The sequence below is a fragment of the Stigmatopora argus genome, chromosome 6 (assembly GCF_051989625.1).
Source record: "Stigmatopora argus isolate UIUO_Sarg chromosome 6, RoL_Sarg_1.0, whole genome shotgun sequence".
NCBI lineage: Eukaryota > Metazoa > Chordata > Actinopteri > Syngnathiformes > Syngnathidae > Stigmatopora > Stigmatopora argus.
In genome coordinates, this window is record NC_135392.1 from 12,463,869 (window position 1) to 12,485,830 (window position 21,962).

At 41.0% G+C, this 21,962-nt stretch overlaps 1 protein-coding gene across 3 annotated transcripts in view; it reads right to left on the reverse strand.

Annotated features, from left to right (window-relative positions):
* Positions 1-21,962, reverse strand: part of kaznb (kazrin, periplakin interacting protein b) — a 76,659-nt gene that overhangs the window by 47,363 nt on the left and 7,334 nt on the right. For all 3 annotated transcript variants that reach the window (XM_077601867.1, XM_077601868.1, XM_077601869.1), the window contains exon 5: positions 12,064-12,227. In XM_077601867.1, the coding sequence (XP_077457993.1) occupies positions 12,064-12,227 (164 nt within the window). The remainder of the gene's footprint in view (positions 1-12,063; positions 12,228-21,962) is intronic.

The following is a 21,962-nucleotide window of genomic DNA, read 5'->3' on the forward strand; positions in this document are numbered from 1 at the left end:
TTCACTTTGCTCATTGCTAGGATAGCGTTTCGGTGGGGATGATGCATTACTTTAGTGGATCCACACCCTTCGTTGGGCGGGCGTCTGTTACTAGTTAGCTCTGTGGAAAAAGAAAAAAAAAACCTTTCTCCCAACCCAGTCTCCTTTCTGCTATCCCCCTTCCAAAGTACTCCAACACCCCGCTGTCTTTGGGTCTCTCACACCCCCCCCCACCCACGTCCAGCTTGTTCCATTATATTTTCATCTCTTTTGTCCTGGGAAAAAGTTCCCCACTGCCCCCATGTCGGTGGGAGAGGAAAAGGGAGGGTGAGGGAGGGGGCTGAAGGCGCCCAAGGGGGAAACTTCTGGAGTGAGAGTGAATGAGGCCCATTGAAGCGCAATGGAGAACAGTTAGACGGATTACATTACAGCCAGTAAAACTGAAAGTGTCACCATCAGTCTTGTGCACCGATGTAAAGTTCCGTCAGAACAACAAACAAACAAGACGGATGGATGGAAGGGGGGAAAAAAAGCTGTGCGCGGGCTCGGCAATTTGACAATTCTGACAATACGTGAGATAAAATGCAAGGCAAGGGCAAATTGATACAAAGTTGAGCTTTTCTTTCTTCCCCCTTTTTTAATCAAAGTGATTGTTTTTGGTTGGATAGAAAATTTCATTCCAATATGGATGCTTTTTAGAAAATTTTTTTTGAAAAGTGAATTATTAATTAATATTGATTAAAACTAAATGTATGTAGTAAAACTGAGATTACAGGACATTTGCGGTTAGGGCACAGGTGTCAAAGTGGCGGCCCGGGGGCCAAATCTGGCCCGCTGCATCATTTTGTGTGGCCCGAGAAAGTAAATCATGAGTGCCAACTTTCTGTTTTAGGATCAAATTAAAATGATGATAGTTGTTCATTACATTTCCTGATTTTCCCCTTTTTAAAATCAATCATTGCAGTTTTTTAATCCAATTTTTTTCTTGTGTTTATAGTTCAAAAAGCAATTTGTAAAATCTAAAAATAAATACACAAATATTGTGTTTCCATTTGAAATAAGAACATGATTAAAAGACATTTTCCAATTCTAAGAAGAAAAAAAAAGCTCAAATAAACATTGCTTTGGATCTATAAAAACGGACTATTTAGGGCTTTTGATCCAGTTCTTTTAATCCAATTTCAAAAAATAAAAAAAATATATAGATATTAGATTTAAAATGGTTCGGCCCACATGAAATGGAGTTGACGTTAATGCGGTCCGCGAACCAACCCAATTTGACACCCTTGCTTTAGGGCATTTCCAAGAGTAATTAGCTCTACAATTGCTGCCCGCCACTCCCACTAAAAATAGATTGGACACCTATTTACGTCAATACATCAAATAGATAAGATGGGTCTGCTTACCTAGAAGTGAAAGTTTCTGAAGTGCGACTTTATTCATCAGTCATGAAGTAAAAATATAACGTCCCGAAATAGAACCGTTAACAAAGTGTTGTTTATCGAACGTCTTTGAAAGATGATTTCGGTTGAGTTAAGAGTTTTTTCCCAAACAAATCTGCTCGCCAAACGGTTGAGATAGAAAATCGTCAATATTTGAAGAGCGTTTGGGGTCCAAAAATCACTCAGTGCGTACGCCGCTTAAGAAAGTGTCTCGCCGCGCTGTGGGGAAACAAAGATGGAAGTAGCGAGCGTGTCAACGTGGCGCTTTTGGAGTTTGATGTCGCGTTTGATGGCAGTGTTTGAAGCGTCAAGGTCCCAATCGCTAAAACGCAGTCAGGTACGCCTCTCCCAAGGCTGAGTCACCTGTGATGTGTGTTAATATTTATCACAAAGATGTCAAGGAGTCAAAGTCTTTTGGATGCGAGAAGATCCTTCAGAAGAAAAATAACCCGCGTTGATGAGATTTGGCGGTGTGCTAAATGAGATGGGATGTGGTATTTCAAAGACCCCAGTATGGCGAATAAACTCATTTACGCTCAGGCCACAGCGCATCAACTGAATCTTTGGCATGTCTGATTGCATCACGTCAGCCAATCATTAAGCACGTCTAGACTGGCCCTGATTATCGGCTTTTTAGTGAGGCTAAAACCAGGGTCCCCCATGTTGTTATTTGGGAGCACCCGCCTGCCACGCAAGGCGTCCCCAACAATGTGGAATGTTAGGAAATGAACGATCGCAGCGGGTCAAAGGTCGCGGCGTGTCCCAGATCCGCATCGATAAGCGGACGGACGCTTTATGGAGGCACCATTATTACCCAGACGTGCAAAGTCATGCGTGGTCGCGTCCGTCGAATACCTTTTTCTAGTACTTTGTTAACACCTTGATCTTAATTAAGTGTGCGGAAGGTGCAGCGTTAACGAGAGCTATTGATGAACGGTCAGTATGATTGTCTGCTTGGGCTAAATGAACATTGATTAATCCTACAAAGCGACAGGACGCTTTCCTTTTTTTCGCATTTATGTTTTAGTATCGTTGACGCCGAAAGACGTCCAATTCAGGGGCAGATTGACGGCAATAGACGGCCAATCTTTGGCTCTCTTAGGTCAAATGGATTGGAAGTCTATCGCCATCAACAGCAGAAAGTGGGTTAAGATCGGTCTGCTGACAAAAGTGCGTTCAAATACAGGGATTGGAACAAACATACATATATACACACGTACACATATAAACACGTACACACACGTACACGCACACACACACACACGTACACACACACGTACACGTACACACGTATACACACGTACACACACACGTACACACGTATACACACGTACACACACACGTACACACGTATACACACGTATACACACACGTGCACACACGTACCCACACATATACACATATATATATGTATATATATACACACATATACACATATATATACATATGCATACATATATACATATATATACATATATTTATATATATACATATATTTATATATATACATACATATACACACATACATATATACACATATATACATACATATTTATTTTTATATTTATTTATTTAACTTATTTATTTCCTATCTATTTGTCTAAAATGTTTCCTGTATCTTCATTCTCACCCTCTTGCTACTGTGACAACGAAATTTCCCGAATACGGGATGAATAAAGTTATCCAATCCAATCCAATAAACCTAGAGTGAATGTTTCTGAGGTAAGAGTTTACTCATCAATTATAAGGTCAATTTAATAGTTTTTTATTTCTCTGTGGGATTGACAGCGATTTGATTGTCCAATCATTTGCCCTCCAACTATTACTTCCCAAATTCGTCCTCTTTTTACGTTACGTTTCAGTGCCACTGACAGCGAAAGACGTCCAATCCATTTTGAATGAAAAGGACTCCCAGCCAAAATGAGTCGGATGTCTACTGCTGTCAAAGGCAGGCAATGAGAAGGGAAAAAGAAGGTGGACAGACTGTGTGAGAATTGTAAATGAAAAGTGTGAAACGGAAAATGCCCACGGCGGCGGCGGCCAGATAACGAGAAGACCCAATCACCAGCTGTCAAACACAAATCCAACCCAATTTCCCTTTCCCTCACAAGTCATGTTCTATCCGACCCATTTCCAACCGCCCCGCCCGGTCACCACAAACATTTTGACGGCCGGGAGATAACAGTCAAAGGTGCTTTGGGATGAAACGCGATAAGTCGCCGCCAGATAAAGGCTCGACCGCGGCACCCCGGGAGGACGGGATGGAAGCGTGAGAGCAGCGAGGCGGAGACGCGAGGTTGCCAGACCGTGCTGAAGACCTCAAGGAGGAAATTTGCTCATCTTTTTGGCTTCATTTCACTCCAGGGTCTCACTTGTGGCCCCTGCTGGCCGACGTGGAGAAATTGTATACCGTGCTCTTAAGAGTTGCCATTGAATTGAGAAATCAATGAGGAAAAGCCAAGCGGCCGTGACTCACTGATATGGAGTTTACAAAATGTACCTTGCGTTTAATGCGATTAATATCCCAAGAATTTCTGGACTTCTATTTTCTTCAAATGAAGAAATAAAATGTGCCTTAATATTGTTGTGAAAAATACAATTCACAACATTGAGTGATTTTAAAATTCAAACACTTTCACACTCAAATAGTTTATTTCATTACACCAAAATGTCATTAAAACATAACTTTGTTCTTGCAATTTTTTTCTTGTTGGGTAATTAAATTTATTTAAAAAATATTGACCTTATTTTCTGAAAATAACTAAAGATTCTCGTAATAAAGAGAGTCAATTCTTGAAATATTAAATTTCTTCTCAGAAAAATATAATACATTTTATCCTTTGATAGATTTTTGGCATTTATTCTCAAGGCTTCATAAAGAAGATTTTATGATAAAAGACGGTGTCAAAATCTTCATCTTCTCATACAACCACAGTTCAGGGATCCCCCCCCCCACCATTATTTAGTTCTATTCAAAATTCAGTCAGTTATTTCTTACATTTTCTTTGAACTCACCAATACAAAAAAACACATCTGTCAACAACAATGTCTGCAAGGCAGTTTGTTCCTATAAGTGCTGAACTGGCCTAAGAAAATAATGCCACATTATTTCTACTTCTTTTGTTAGTGAAGATAATCATCGCAGGTTTTTTTTTTTAGTAATGCGCTGAAACCCTTTCTATCTCCAAATCAATAGTTCTCGTCTTGACAAGCACATTCGCACATTGAAGGTGCTGAACTCTCCATCGATACACTCCAACCGCAGCGTCCATTCGTCACGTACAATCGCGTGTTCTCATTACAACTTCGCGAGAATCGATTGTGCTCCACGACGGGAGCCTGCTAACGACAATCGAGAGAAGCTATCCCCCCCCAAAAACATCAAATTTGCATTCATCATGCAAATTGGGTGACCTTGACGACCCAGCCGAACGTTTCATTAGCGCAGAGGACGCTGGACGCCGTCCCAATGTGTTCCTCTGCCTCGCCAAAAGTCCGACCGATGAGCTCCCAGAAGCTGTTGAGCAACTCGCCTTAGTCAAAAGTCAAAACTTGCATCTGTTCTCACAGAGGAAGCCAATTAGATTGATTTTAGGAAGGAAAGACGCTCTCTGCAGTCTTATAGAGGCCTAATTAGCTGTTTAACGCTGCAATTAAGCCACAAACATCTAATGAAGAACACATTCTCACTTCAGAAACTTTCACTTCTAAGTTCACATCCCATATGCGTGTCTGAGAGCCAAGCTTAACTCTGGCTGCCATTGACGACTATAGACGGCCAATCTATTTTGACTGGGAGGGGCCAGCAGCGACTGATCGTTCAATCATTTTGCTGCCAGCCCTCCCAATGATTTAAGCGGCACATTATAGCGATGGAGAAAAGAAAATGTCAGGTCTTTCCCTAGGTAACGAAATGTCGACCATATAAACTACAATGGCTTACAGTCGCACTTTCTGACAGCCGGAAAATGTATTTTCGTTTAAAGCGACGACACGAGTGCAACTTATCGGGAGTCCCAAATTGAAAGACGTTCAAGCGTGCAATAAAAGCAGCGGCGATGACCACACTCAGCAAAAAAAAAAAAAAATAAAAAGAGCAAGAGAGGGAAAAGTGCACTTTTTTCTCCTGGTGGAGTCTTTCATATGCACACACACACACACACACACACACACACCTGCTCTCTCCCATTGTCCGATAAGCGTCACATTAAAATGCAAAAGCAATTAAGCTTGAGCCACAACAGCGCTGAAGAAGTGCCAACTTGACAGCAGGACTTTAATTATTTTAATTCGAGCAATACGGCTGCTCGGCGTAAGCATTGTAATAGAAGTTGTACTGGAAGTTATCGCCTTGAGTCGGAGGGGAGCGCTTCTTTAAATATTCACACGTTTACACAATTGGCTCAATTCTCGATTGTGTTTGTGTGTGTGTGTTTTTTTGTTTTGTTTTTTAATCGAAGGTCTCCAAATGGTTCCTATTGGAAACGTCTTATAAGTGTTCAATAAAAAAAGAAGTGGTGATTCGAATTTATCTGCACACTAAATGAGCCCCGAGTGCATCTGGCTCAGGGATTTGTTGTGAGGCAACAGGTGTCAAAGGAGTGGCCCGTGGGCCTGAAGAGGCTCGTTAGGGGGTCCGAGCCGGCCCGCGGGGTTGGTTTCTGTCTGATGGGGACTATGTAACTCAAGGGTGTCAGAATCGGGTTGGTTCGCGGGCCACATTAACGTTAACTTAATTTCATGTGGGCCGGACCATTTTAAATATAATATTTAGATTTTTTTATGAATGGATTAAAAGAACTGGATTAAAAGCCCTAAATACTCAATTTTTATAGATCTAAAACAATGTTTATTTGAGCTTTTTTTTCTTAGTACGGGAAAATCATTTATTTAATCATTTGTTTTTCATTGCAAAAGGAAACCAATTTTTTTCTTTAATTATGTTCAATATTAAAGTGGAAAACAGAAAATATTTTTATATATTTTTAGATTTTACAAAATGATTTTTGAACTAAAAACAAAGAAAATATGGATAAAAAATTGCAATTATTGATTTAAAAGGGGGAAAATCAGGAAATATAATATAAATCTATATTTATCATTTTAATTTGATCCTAAAACAGAAAGTCGGCACTCAATTTACTTTCTCGGGCCACACAAAATGATGCGGCGGGCGAGATTTGGCCCCCGGGCCGCCACTTTGACACCTGTGATGTAACTCATTCGTCCTGTACTTACATAATTAATGGAACACATTTTTACGACAAGGGCTCCGCAAAACCAGTTGTTTTTTAGTTGTGGGATCAAGTGAGTGCACTACTCGGGGCCTGGAAAATATTAATTTTTGTGTTAGAAATATATTTTTCTCGCAAAATATTTGAATTTTTGCCATAGAAAAGAATAATTGAAAATTATTGCAATATATATTTCTAAATCCAGTTTTTAATATTTTGCAAATTTACAAATGAAAATCGCGGTGTAACTCGCTAAGTTTCAAGGAAATTTATAATTGAGTTCTGACATTGAGGGGGCGAACTGTCTAGAACAGGGGTAGGACCTATGGCTCGGGAGCCACATGTGGCTCTTTTGATGGGTGCATATGGCTCTGAGCTAAAATATGGAAACCGGTGACGAGAGAGCCGAGTCCCGAACACACCAATAGGAACGTCACGTCCGCACTGTGGCATTGATTTATTTTTTTCCATTAGTCTTGCATCTATTCTCTCATTGAACTCATTGATATTCACTGATTAGCAACAGCATATTGTTGTCAAAAGAATTTTGAGACTTTTTGTACTTTAAAAGTGGTAAAATAACTTTAAAAAAGTGCACATTTTCATGTATTTTGACTTTTAAATTGTGAGTATGGCTCTGAAGGAATAACATTTGAAAATTGGAATTGTTTATGGCTCTCTCTTTCAAAAAGGTTCCCGACCCCTGGTCTAGAACTTGCTACGGGGTGCAAAATTGCTCGGTACGCCACTGTAAATAATTAATCAAAATATATTTCAATATTTGGGTGAGAATTACTACTGGCGCTTAGCGTGAGAAAATTGTTATTATTATTTTAATGGGGAAATAGATTTAAACTCCAAAAATTAAATTTTGATGACCCCCTGGGACTAAAACCCCGAAGTTCCCATCCAAAATCAAGAAGAAAATGGCGTTTTTGGTGTTTGCGGTTGTAGATTTACATGACAAAATAGAAAACTATGGGGAAAGAAGGAGCATTGGATGATACGATACAAGAGACGTACCAAAAATGTTGGTTAGTGTGCAAAAAAAAGTGAAAAACAATCAAAGCCTCTTCCTGTGGTGTTAGCTGCCCGATTTTGAAGTTTTGGATTTTCTCGCATGCTACGGAAAATGGCCGAAGAAAATTATTGGAAATAATTTTGGTTCTGCGACCAATAATTGATCATTTTTAACCATAAACATAAATATATTTACACCGTGAAAGCCCAATTGAAAATATATTTATGGCAATAATTTTCTACCAATTATTTATTGCCGACCCCTGGCCACTACTGCACTTGGCTCAATTCCCTATCCGCAATCATATTCGTTCATTCGCCCCCTGCCGTCAAAAAGGCGCCTTCAATGGCAGCCAATGAGTTCATAAGGAACCTTAAAATGCGCCTGGCTAATAAGAAGTAATCTGGAACTGCACAAAAAAAATCATGAGGAACCGACAAACAAATAAGTATGACGGAAAGGCCCTCAAAATCAATAGGATATGATCCAAAATATACCCAACGTGACCTGTAAAGTACCCTAAACTGGAAGTTGGAAAATTAACTCATGACATGCTATTGACAAAGATAGAAGTTAACTTTTTGGGCCAAAAATAAACTGGTTCGGCCTACATGAGATGCAATTGCAATTCATCTTGTCCGCGAACCATACTGTGTTTTACCCCCCTGGTTTACACAAAAGGGAACATCAAACTAAAAGAATTTCATCATATCATGCTCCTTCACTTTTTTTTTATTTTTATAAAGAGTGGGCAAAGTAATGAAACCATGCCGCATTATAAAAGGAAGCGTGAATAATTCAGAGCGCTCGCCAGTAACCTTGTAAAAAAAAATGCCTTGCGCGAATGCCGTATGTTTGATTGTGTCATGTCGGCTGACAAATTGGACGGTTTGTTGTACAACGGAGAACGAGTGGGAGGTGGGGGTGGATTGGAATTGCGATCAGCCTGGAGGAGGAAGGGCTGTCAGCAAAACAATCACTTTTTTTCTGTCAGAACACGGCTTTGAATATTGCCAATTTTCAGGGAAACACCAGACCTTATGCTGGTAACAAACAGTATTTGTTTGGGTGAGAAAAATGTGCTTTACTTTCTCACAATATAGTACATGTTTTCCCATTAAAAAATATTCATTGTTTTTTTAAAATCACAGATATTTGGATTCATTGTTGTAGTCGATTACTTGTATTCTCCAATATATTGATTCAAATTTCTATTAATAAATATCAAGATGCATACTTAATTATTGCAATATTAATTCATGGAAGCAACATTATTATTAGCTAAACTATAATAGTATGACTTGTTAGTCATACCATTAAAAATGTGTTCCTCCAACACCTCTAAAAAACACAATATTAGCAATATTTAGACAACTTATGTTTTTAAAAACAACATTGGAAAATCGTTTGGCTTGCTATTCCACCACATTACTTATTGTGACATCCCCAACAATAGCGCAAACAACACAAGACAGATGCCAGCTTCGTCCCTTTTGCTACTTTCAATCACCTTTACAAGACTTGCAGGTGAAGTCACAATACACAACACCTGCCCGCATTTTCCGAAAGAACGATACGGAAGAACGCGCATCAATCTACTGAGAAGTTCCTTCAGAAACACCATCTGCCGCGGCGGCCTTCCGAAACATCACCGCCAGCAGAATGGCTCTCCGCTGACTTGCCGGAAGATTGAAAGTTGTTTTTGGAATCCGGCAGCAGCAGGTGATGCCCGATCGCACGCAGGGAGGCGCCTGTGTCATTTCTGAAACGACTTCCAGTAACTGGGCTGAGTTACGGTAATGACGTTGGGGGAGACCAGGAAGGAACATTTTGAGGATGTGCTCAATTCTTTAGCACTCATTGGCTGCCATTCAAGGAACTAGATGTCCAATCCATTTTGACCGGGAGAGGCTGGCAGCAAATGATTGCCGCTATTATTGTAAGTGGCAGGCCATGAATTAAATACTGTGAAATTTAAAAAAATCTGTATATGGGGGGAGTGCTGGAGCCTAGTCAGCTACGGGCACCAGGAGACAAACAATCATTCATGCTCACACTCATACTTAACCTCCTATGACCTGGAGACCACATGTGTGGACATCACATTTTTGGTTGTCACAAGACTACAATGTTAAATTTTGGACTACAAGGGCCTGGCATCCACTTATGATGTGGACATCATGTACAGTAATACTTCGACATATGAGTGCCCCGACATACGAGCAATTTGAGATAGGAGTAAAATTTTGAGCAAATGTTTTTCTAGAGATACGAGACAAATTTAGATATATGAGCATACAGCAGACATTGTGAGGAAATTTGTGTTTTGGGAATATTTTGAAGGGAAGACAAAAGCAAACAACCCTCGATAGGTTGCATCTGAAAGTCAGAGTGGAGGCGGGGCAAATAGAGCCAACCCGGGAGAAGAAAGGTATCAACATTTCAAACAAAATTAGAATTAAGTTTAGTGTAAGGTTAGATTAAATTTATTTTTGAGTGTGTCTGCATCGTAATCCAAGTTCATTTAATTTTTTTTCATGTTATGTTACGAGCACGTTGCCGTGCAAAATGTCTCTCCCCCTCTCTCTGTCCTTCTTTCTCTCCCCTCCGCGAAATCCGTCTAATTTTAGTACAATTAAACACATTTTAGTACTATTAAACCACTAGTTATTTGTTACTTTATTAATAGATGGCGAATTAGAACAAATAAAAATGTTTTTCCAATCCAATAACCAGATTTTGGTGTTTTTCTATGGGAAATGTTCATTTGAGTTACGACTAAATCGACATACGAGCTAAGTCCCGGAACGCATTAAGCTCGTATCTCGAAGTACCACTGTAAAAAGATAATTCTTTGTTTTTACACTCATTAGGTCCCAATTAGACTAAATATCAAAGAGAAAATAAAAATGCAGTTTGGGTTTTAGGAGGTTTATGGCCAATTTAGAGTGTTCAACTCGCCTAGCATGCAGGCTGCGAGGCCAACACGCAAACCTCTCCTCCACCGCGCTGCGTATAAAAATCGGTTTATTCTAAATATCAGGCTTTCAGTTGTCTATTTCCTCCCCCCGCATTCAACAGTAGTCAAACGGCGAGCGAAGGAGCCCTAAAAACAACAATCCCATCTTTGATCCCACACTCTTCTGAGAGTCGTCTCTTGGAACCGCGGTGGAAAACGACACGCCAAGACAGAAGGTTTTCACCCGGCGCCTCGTCTCGTTTAATGTCAGGCCTCTCGGCCGATGCGTCGCCTTGTGAATTATTTAGAATTCTGTTGTACGGCGGCGGCGACCGGCGCAATAAAACCGGACTGCTTGTTGACGAGTCCTTGACATATGGATTCAATGTGAAATTTCATCATATTGCTGGGCTGACTCACTATGCTAAAGCGAGGCCAAAATGTAGGTGTTGTAACTATAGCGGAATATGGACTGGGAACGGCTGCTCATCTTCGACATAAATGAAAATAGAAGTGAAATCATCATCCCTACAAATACAAACAATCAATTTGCCTCCTTGCATCTCAACGACACGCTTTCATCCCGAGATTGAGCCTGGTGGTCGTACCGCAAGTGGTTTCCGTGGCAACGACATCAAAAGTCAACCACACCCACCGCATTGGCGTCATGGCACTGATTTTTATAGCCAAAGCATTACGACGTCTTACAGTTTGGCCTGGTGGGATGCATAAAAATTTAAAGCCACATTGAAGATTTGATTGAGTGGAAAAGGTAACACTGGTTTGAATGAACGGCGGCGGGAAGAAATGAAGCTAACAACTTGATCGTGTTTACACTCCACTCCTTTTCCTTCTCTGCATCCCGTTCCCAAGTCGATCATTTTGTCATGACTTCAGGAAGAATCCAACGGAATAATTGTGCCAACAAAACAGCCTGCGGACATTTCAGAGCTCGCCGCATCATTAGTCACCTCAATCTATTTTTTGTTGCTCGGGCTCATACTCAAACCTTCCTTATTTCACGATCAATAACGAATTAAGGCGCATTTACCGGCTTTCTAATGGAAATGACTAGATTGGTAAAGCTCAAGCACCGTCGACGCCATCTTCAAAGTCCACTTTGCTAAGTGTTAAAATATCAAATGAGCTCAAATATAGAAACAGAAAAGTGCAATAAAGGGCTTTTCTCCTACTCAAGTCTTTCTCTGCCATTGACCGTTATAAAAATCATCAATTAAAATATAATATTCTTGATATTGCATGCACGCGGAAATATGTACGAAATAATAGGGGTGATCCTACTTCGCGCCCACGTCTGGTCTACATTATCCGCGAAATTTGAGGGAATACTGTATTCGGTAGGATAATGGATTCTGAAAACAGTCCGTTTATGACAACCCAAATGAAAATAAACAAAAAATCATTTACCTGCGCATCCATGAGCAGGTGTCTCATTAGAGTCATGGACTTGGTGAAAGGGTCTCCCTGGCGTTCCCCGGTCAGGAAGTCGTGCTCGGCGTAACCCAGGCTCCAAGGCCGGCTCACCATGAACTGAGCGAATTGGTCGTTAAGACTATTCAGGGACTGCACAGCTGTAGCAAAAAACAAAAAAACAAAAAGTCACTTCCATTCCAGACACCTTATCTTGTAAACTTACGTAAAATCTCTATTTCAACGGCATGCCGTTCTATTTTTCAAACTATCCCCCGTACTGCCGTTCAATTAGAGGTTGCCGCTCTATTTTTCGACTAGATGGTCAGAATTTTGAGACGATGCGGTAAATTTTATGGATGAAAAGAGAAACCAGGTAACATATACATATTTATTTAACAAAAGGCACAAATACAAGGCGATTACTGGCAAGTAATTACAAATTCACTGGATAAAATCAAGCGACACGCTGTCCTCGTCATTCACATCACCTTCCGCATCAGCGTTGAGTGTCTGAGTGAGTTCACGTTCATTGTCGCCAGCATTGGTTCGCGCTTGCTGGAGAAGTTTGCAAACCAGTCTGAATTGGGCCATCTTACCTGAAACAATGGATCTGGCAATCCTTCGAGCCATCGAGAGCGTTGGTCAGTCCGCATCCCTTGAACGACTAGATGATTAGATCCTTCGGCAGATGATCCCAAGGATCGACAATCCATTTCAAATAAACTTCCATTGTTGGTGCTCGCATGTTGCCGAATTTGGTGTAGCTCATCTCGCCGTGCAACAACCAGTTCTCGAAGAACTGTTGGACTTTGGCCTTGAATCGGGCGTTCCAGTAGACCTTGGGGGCCTGTATACATTTGGTGCAGCCTCCTGGAATCACGGCCACATCAATATGGAGCTTCTTCAATTGCTTCTTGGTGGCATCGCTAATGTGACAACGGTATGAATCCCAGGCAAGAAGGCGCTCAAATAGAGGTGTTAAGTTATATCTGTCTTTTGGTTTGCCTGCTCGCTAATGAGAACGCTCTCAACGAGGATGCCCATATCCTTCCTTCCTTCCTCAGCCAATGCAACCCTCCTTTCAGGCAACAGGGGAACCATTAGAGCCAATCCATTAGCGAGAGACAGAAATCAACATTGGCTCCATTATGTGATATGATTCTTCCTGGGGACCGCCGACAAAATAACGGCATTGTGTCTCGTTGCCGTTAAAGGCCGTTTTCCAGCGCTTTGTCTCCTCGCTGGCTTTATGCAAAGTTGGCCTTTTGGCGCCGTCAGATGTTTCGTAAGAATCGTCTTCTCGGTGAAGTCGCATTTTGCAGTGAGAGAGAACAGATCATTTAGTTCTTATTGAAATTTCTCCGTGCCATTGACGGTGAAGAATGTCCAGTCTATTTGAAATGAGAGGTCCTGGCAATGACCAAAGGAAAGAATATTTTTAAAAAATTCATGAAAGTCAGTGAATTGTTGATGAAACTCGATTCTGCTCGCGTACAAAGCAGATAAATTCGAGGGTCGTTATATTTTTCGCTTCAGAATGTCCCCAAGGCGTTGTGTAAGAATATCAATTGTTTCGAGAAGGAACAGCGTGCTAATTTTTGTTAGCGCGTGATTAGAATCTTCTAATTCATATTAACATTTAGCTAGTGGACGTTTTTAAAAAAAAAAAACATTTTTTGCTCAATACATCTTGGTCATGTGTGTTTACTTTCCCAGTTTACCTCAACTGGAGTGTAATAGCCTGCTTAAAAACAATTAACATTGGACTCTTCTTGAGGGACTGTTCTAAATCTGCCCAACTAGTCACTTTGAATTTGCTTACGCTTGATTAAATGTGTCACGGCAGATCACAGAGATCAAACCTGAATTTTTATTTTAGACCTACGCTCTAAAACAAAAATCTGCGATCGCCGATGAAAGCCAATGTGTTCAATAGAAAAGGAGTTGTTTTGAGCTCTAAAGAATGAATCAGCAGCAAAAGAGCGGCGCTGTCTGCATGAATGAAGCCGTGTTGTAATCCCACGAGTTGCAAGGCACGATTAGAACAATGTTTTCGCTGCAGGGCGGTGTGCATTGCATGTTAATGAACGCAATCCTTTACTACGCACCCTCATTAGCTAGCTACACCTGCAGAAAATATAGCTACGTAAAGACGGCGAATGGGTCCCGCCGGGTCATTACGACGCCATTAGGAGTAGTTTAAAAAAAGATTTATTCATTTAAAATAGGCGTGAGGGGAAATCATTTATCATATTCTTCAAGCATTAAGGTCTAATGAAAATGGCTATTTAAAAGACCTCTTATGGATTTTGAAATCAGTTACACATAAGTCTTTTAGCCGTGACTCGGAAAGCCCTATACTGTCAGACAGTGAAATAAAGAACGATTAAAAGGGCCAACAATAGATTAGCGGCAATGGACTGGCAGAATACAAGAGCCAAGGTTAACTTTTCACCAGAAGCATCAAAGATTTACGGGCACTCTTCACCTGCCTCGTCTTGGATTCTAGCAAAGACTCTTTACGAGGGCGCGGCGGCCTGCGGCCGGCAGGCGGGCATCAAATCACCCAAGGATAAAGGAGGATAAAATGTTTATGACAAGAGACCGACAACTGAATTCCAATCTCGCCTGCAACGTTTACAAGGTACGCACCTTTGCCCCCGGTCGACGGGTGAAGGGGAGCGGGGAAGATTCTGAGAAAATTGCAAGTCGCTTGACGGTGACTGTCAAACGGTGAGAATGGACGTGCATTCTACTATACGGACTTGGTATTCAACATGGCATAGCACAATCAAAACTGTCACACTTTCAGATCCAAGAATGACATTAAATTGGGTATTCGGCTTAGGTGTGGGAGTCAAAGGGACTATCTCCGTTTCCAGCATGCACTGGTACATCACCACCGTAGAGACATTACACGAGGGAGTTGCAACCAGAAAGACAGCGAGTGCCCTTGATGTTTTTCTGAGCAGCCTCTCGCGTCCGCTGTATGCTCGTATATCAAAATTTGTCTTGTATCTCAAGAGAAATATTTGCCCGAAATTTTACTCGTATCTCAAATTGCTCGTATGTCAGGGCACTCCTATGTCAAGGTACCACTGTACATTCCTGTTCCAATAAACGATAACAAGATCAAAGTTACTGTACTCCTGCACAGATAGTCTTTTTGCGTGTTTGTTATTAATTTTAATACATTAATAAATCATTTTCTTATCATTTTCTCTCATTTTTGTGTGCTTTGCACATCTTTCATAACAAAATAGGGACACTTTGATCATTTTTAAAGGGTTTAGTTAGTTGTTTTTTGAGCACGGTAGAACGAATGAGAGAATTTGCATATCAAATACTAGTCTTTTCATGAAAAATCCAATTAATTTCATAAGTCGAGGTACCACTGCAGTCTCAATCCATAACATACCCAATTGGTGTTTCCAGGAATAGCAAAGTACAGATACTATACTAGCTTGGACTGACATTCCATGTGATTTGGAAACCAGACAGGCCATCACATTTATGGTAGGCCCCTATGGGAGAAATGATACGTCAACAATGAGCCACAATGAAGGCATGTGAGCCCATTCCCATCTCAGAAAGAAATGGGAGAATGTACATAAGAAAACAAAGTATGATCAGAGTGGTGTTTTACTCAATACCTAACTACCCTAAAGTAAGCGGTCGAACAAGAAACTGCATTAAAGTCTCTCTTCGCCTCATCTGCTCGGGGCACCATCGGTTTCGTGTCAGACAGCTTCTGCCAAAACAATTTGACGAGGCTCCAATAGCTCCATTTGGAGCCAAAAGGTCCAGAAGAGAGGGAATGAACAATATGAGGCAATCTCACACCAGCGCGCCGGGCTTCATTTCCAACATAATGGTGCCAGAATAAATACCCAGTGCCGTTTTAGCGAGGCCAAAAAGTCCACGCTGGACCGCAACCGGTGCAATAACACCACCTTGAACTGTCACACGCTAAAAGGTGGACTTGCTGAATTTTTCTCAAGTGTGGGGTTCAATAAGGGCAAAGCAATGTTGCCTTTTTTGTGGGTGACGGACTGCGGCAGTGTTTGCTGCCTTTTTTGCAGCACCACCGGCATGTGGGTCCAATTTGACAAATCCTTTTGAGTAATTGGACGCGCCATTTTTGTCAGCTTCAAGTTATTCCAGTAATTATTGAAGGTTTTTCTTTCTTTAATGGTGGGCTCGACGTTTCTTTCCGATTTTGCACGGTGTTGGCAGAATTCTACATTGCTTGAAATACAGTGATACCTCGACAAACGAGCAATTTGAAATAAGAGTAAAATTTCGGTCAAATATTTATCTTGAGATACGAGACAAATTTTGATATAAGAGCATACAGCGGATGCGAGAGGCGGCTCAGAAGAACATCATGGCCACTGTCTTTCTGGTCGCAACTCCCTTGTGTAATGTCTCTACGAGCACTGGGCGGAGCGTTGCATTTTTTCAGTGTTTTATTTTCCCGTTAGTCAGTGCAAATGGCGGAGCGATCGCTAATACGAGAGGAGTATATACTACTTCTCGTTGGCAAGTGGTCGTGCGTTATCCTATTGTGAGGACATATGTGTGCATCATTTTGGGAATATTTTGAAGGGATTACAAAAGCAAACAACCCTTGATAGGTTGCATCTGAAAGTCAGGGTGGAGGCGGGGCCAATAGAGCCAACCCGGGAGAAGAAAGGTAGTGCAAGGTTAGATTAAATTTATTTTTGTCTGCATCGTAATCCAAGTTCATTTGAATTTGTTTATGTTATGTTACGAGCGCGTTGCCGTGCAATTTTTTTTACAACGGACAGTTAGTTGTCAGGGATCTAATTAGCTAAGTAGCGAGTGGTGCTAGGGACATCTTGAGGCCGATGTGCATTACTAGTATTATAACAAATGGATAACCCATTCATGTAGCCACCACATATCACGTATCTTCCTATTTAACACCACTATCTGAAGCGATGAACTGTGGGGAGAAGAAAAAACGATGACGTCCCGGATTAGACCACTGAAGCAACTTCCGGGTTCGCATGCAATAGATGTCAATTGTGAAAACGCTCTTCCATTTGCACTTCCTGTAGCGACAATGGCCACGTGTTCCATAACTTTTTGCCTCACTTTGACCCTCAAACTTGCGGTCACTTTTATGCCGCTCATTAGCGGGTAATATGTGCAAGCCAAGTTAGAAACCGCACGGGGGTTGGAAAGGAAATCTCCAGTGGATAACTTTAGTACATTCTCCAAATGTATGAATAGCAAATGTGAATTTTAAATAAGGCTCTGACTCTCTTGCGGGCTCACTCGTACTCTGGTAATCCTTTCATAATGAAGCCAAACCATTTTTGGAAGGTTTTGCCGCTTCAGTTGATATGGAAACGGCAATTAATTGCTCGCACATATCAACACGTACGCATTCAGGTAGACTGTATTCCCACATGTCAATTGTTCGCTGCAGTACGTGATGACTTTGTCTTTGCACCCTTTCAGGTGTGATCCATCAGATAAAAAAAAATGACAAGTATTCTGGGGGCTGACTTGCAGAAGATGCAACGCTGCCCCCATCTGGTCACTTCTCATCGCATTCACATGACGTAATGCTCTGATCTCACCCTGAATCTTTTTGTTACGGTCTAAAATCTCGGGATCACTGACGCCGTTTATACGCTCGACAAAGGCGGGCGGGGGCGGCTCGGGTTCACTTCCCCCTCAGCGACGGTGTCAATGGGAATGATCATTTGTCGCCCCACAATTGACTTGGTGATCATTGAAGGGTGCCGTTTGCCTTCTGAAGGAGAAATGGATGGATGGATATTTGATTGCTACTCTTGAGCCTATTAATGCACTTGTGTCTTCAAAATTAACGCTAGTCATCTTACTGTCGCTTCTCATTGGCTCCTATGCATTCATGGGACTTGAATTGATTGTGGCCTGAAATTTCATTTAGAGGTCAATCTCTCCCTTGGTGCAAGAAAGATACGATTTTTCAGACTCTGACTCAATTCAGAGAAATTGAAGAATTTGCAATCAAATGGAGAAAATACATTTTGGTGGTGCATGAGCGATGCGAAATTATTCAAGGCGCTTTGCTGTGAATCAAAATATGTTGAGTGGTTGGCTCTCAAAGACTGGAATGCAGACTCCCTCTAGTGGTGAGAGAAAGTATTGCTTAATTAAATTGACAAATGGTATATATGTTGTATTTGTTTTTTTCTTTTTAACTAAGACCCCCATTTTTATGGAATATGAAAAACATGTTTTATTTTTATTTCATAAAAATTGTAAAATATTGGTTAAAAACTGATGGCTGTAATGTAATTTAGGTGTTCAAAATTAGCTATTAGCGATTTATGTAATGTGTATTTGGGTTATTTTTAGGTAGGTTTTGTCCTATTTAGTACTTTCAGGTACATTTGAGGTATATTTTATTCGATTCAGGAGGATTTTGTTTACCTTACGGGAAGTTTTGAGTTGATATTTAGAACTATTTAGAAAGCACTTCTGTAGTTTGAAGGTTACATTTTAAAGTAACTTTTAAAAAGCATTTGAGCGTATCTAGGAGTGTTTTAGCCACATTGTACGTGAACACATTAGCCTACAATGAAAGTGTATTTGCATGTCAGTCATTATGGTATAGCCATGTGATTCTGGAGCTGGTAATTAGTGTGAAAAATTTGTCGAGCACTGGATTTGATTCCTTCACATTAACATTTAAAGCTTGAAGTCAAGTTTTCTTTGCCATCTGGTCTTTCAATCTGCTAGTATACAAGAGGATTTGGGGGAGGGCAATTCTCCAGTCGTACCAACTAATGTACACACAGTTAAGCAAGTTCATTTTGCAGATTACGCCACCCTCTGCATTAAAAAAAAACATGGTGGTTTCATTCCATAAGCGTCCACTGCAGGCCTTGTTCTCGCTAATTAAGATGCCCGCAACAAAAAAGCAGCCAGTTCAAAGACGACAAAACTTGTGCGTACATCAAATGCCGCGAAGCCCCCTCCGAACGCGGCGTCGACAATATCACGAGCCACCTTCCATTTTCTATTCCGCCGTCAAGAGCGGATGGAGCCAGACTCTACACTTCAAAGCGTGTCAACTGAGCAACTTGGCTGAGACGCCATTAACGGCATTAGGTGTCCAATCCATTGAAACTGGGAAGGTAAAAAGTAGCGACCAAAGCGTCATGATGAAATCTATTCTCCACCTTTCGCATTCCTCTTTTCAAGCGCGCCTTGGTCGGATTGAACACGAATCACAGCCAGCCACTCAAATGACATCAACTTCTATTCTGACAACGACACACACACGCCCACGACGTGTTTGAAACGGAGCCCGTGTCGTGCATGCTCATTAGCTTTCCCCACTTTTCCAACCCTATTTATCTTTGCCCCCACAACTTCCAGACATCTCCAACGTGCAAGTCTCTGTCTATTATCTGCTCCAAAACAACAGTTTTCAAACATCTATGTATAGCACGCTTTGCGTAAAAGACGCGTCTTTTACGGTCGGAACGCGGGGAGTGCCCGGCATGTTAAAAAGAAGCACCCCAGAGAATGAGGTTCCATTTCATCACCACGGGGGCGACTGATGCATATTTATTGAGGCGGTGGGGAGCGAGCTCGCCGACTTCCACTCGGGAAGGCGCTGGCTCGACGTCACGCCGCCGCACTGCTGCCATAAGGGCGTGCGACGGCGAGGTGATTACGCTCATGCTGAGGCTTGTTGTCGAACACCAGACAGACAGACAGACGATGCTAAAAATGGAGGAACACGTACTGTTGTCTGGACCGGATAGACATGACAACTGAGTTGGAAATGTGACAAAGTAGAATGAAGTTATGAGAATGAATTGCTAGTGTTATTCATCAATGTGTTTTGACTGTCAGGCCTCCCAGTCCAAATTAATTAGACATCTAGCCAGTGAAAAACTCAAATTCAGGAAGACGAATATGAGACTGTTGCAGGCATGATTGAGCTTTTTTTTTGGAAAATCAAAAATGTTCTTAAAATATGTTTCAATTATAATACCACAGTCTTGTTGTTAAGTTATTAAAATTTCATTATTTCCACTTCATGAAAGTTTTCACTTCTGTATCATAACACTCAATTCTCATGAAATCATAATTTTAAAATTGTTTCTTTAAATCACGTGTCAAAGTGGCAGCCTGGGGGCCAAATCTAGCCCGCCGCATCATTTTGTGTGGCCCGGGAAAGTAAATCATGAGTGCCGACTTTCTGTTTTAGGAACAAATTAAAATGAAGAGTATAGATGTATATTAAATTTCCTGATTTTCCCCCTTTTAAATCAATAATTGTAATTTTTTCATCATTTTTTTCTGTTTTTAAAAATCATTTTGTAAAATCGAAAAATATATAAAAAAGGTAAAATAAACTTTGTTTTAGATCTATAAAAAACTGAATACTCAGGGTTTTTAATCCAGTTCTTTTAATCCATTTATAAAAAAAATCTAAATATTATATCTAAAATGGTCCGGCCCGCATGAAATCAAGTTGACGTTAATGTGGCCCACAAACCAACCCAAGTTTAGCACCCTTGCTTTAAATGATCTAAAAATATATATATTCTAGTAAAATCTTGGGTTTTAGAATTAAAAAAAAAAATCTAGTTTGTCTGGTAAATTGTAGTTTATTTATTCCCGGCTTTTCTTCCCTCATTCTTAGCAAAGCAAGGCGACTAGATTTCTTATTTCCGAGTGAGATAGATTTCTATTAATAATGCATACATTATGGCAGTTAATCGCGGTTGGGCCAAAGTGGCTGTCGATCAGGGCCGAAGTGAGCGAGTGAGGATTTAAAAGCAGAGAGTGGGCACTAAGAGGCAGATGTGCGGCGTCAGCAGACATTCCGGCCCACCACTCAACGATGCAGAAAACGCAGCTGTGACAGCAAACACGCTAACCGCCGTCGTGGCGTAGAAATGAACTCCTCGTTCATTGGATCCACATCGGCTTTTCGCTCGTCTTCCGTCGCCTAAGATCGGATTCACGTCGTACGTGCAGAGATAGCCATGAAATCTTGACCATAGCTGAACGCCGAGGAATTCTCGCCGATGGTGAAATCGGTGAGATTGTTTGCGCCGTTATCCCCACAAAAAAGGAGTAAAGAATGATGCTTCATTGCCGTTGACAGAGATGGACGTCCAATCTGTTTGAGCTCACCGACAGTGAATGAATTCTCATCGTTCAGTCAAAATGAATTGGTCATCTATCACCGTCAATCGCAGCCAATGACTTCAAATTAAACGATACCATGCGGTGCTATATATATACATACATATATACTGGATAATACAAATATATAAAATGCTATACAGTGGTACCTCGACCTACGATCAGCTCTACCTACGACATGCTCGAGGTATGATGAAAATTTCGAATAATTCGCCCTAGATACGATCAAAATTTCGAGATGTGACCAAGCCAGGTGGCCATGACATGAGAGGCTGTTTATCATCGTAGCGCACTGTCTTTTTTAGTCGCATCTCTTTCGTGTATAACAGATATCTACGAGCTATTGTGAGGACATTTGTGTGCATCATTTTCGGAATATTTTCAAGGGAATACAACAGCAAACAGCCCATCGATAGCAAACATGAGGGTGAAGGCGTGGCAAACAGCTAACCTGGCCAGAACGAAGGTAAAAAAAATTAAAACAAAATTAGAATTCAGTTTTGTGTAAAGTTACATTAAACATATGTTTGAGTGTCTGTATATATTAATCCAAGTTAATTTAAATTTGTTTGTTTGTTTACGAGTGCGTTGTTGCCGTGGATAAAGTCCCCCCAATTCCCCCCCTCCCCGCCCCATGTATGTCGCTGTCTCTACCCTCCGCGAAATGCGTCTAATTTTACTTCTATTAAACACGTTATTAC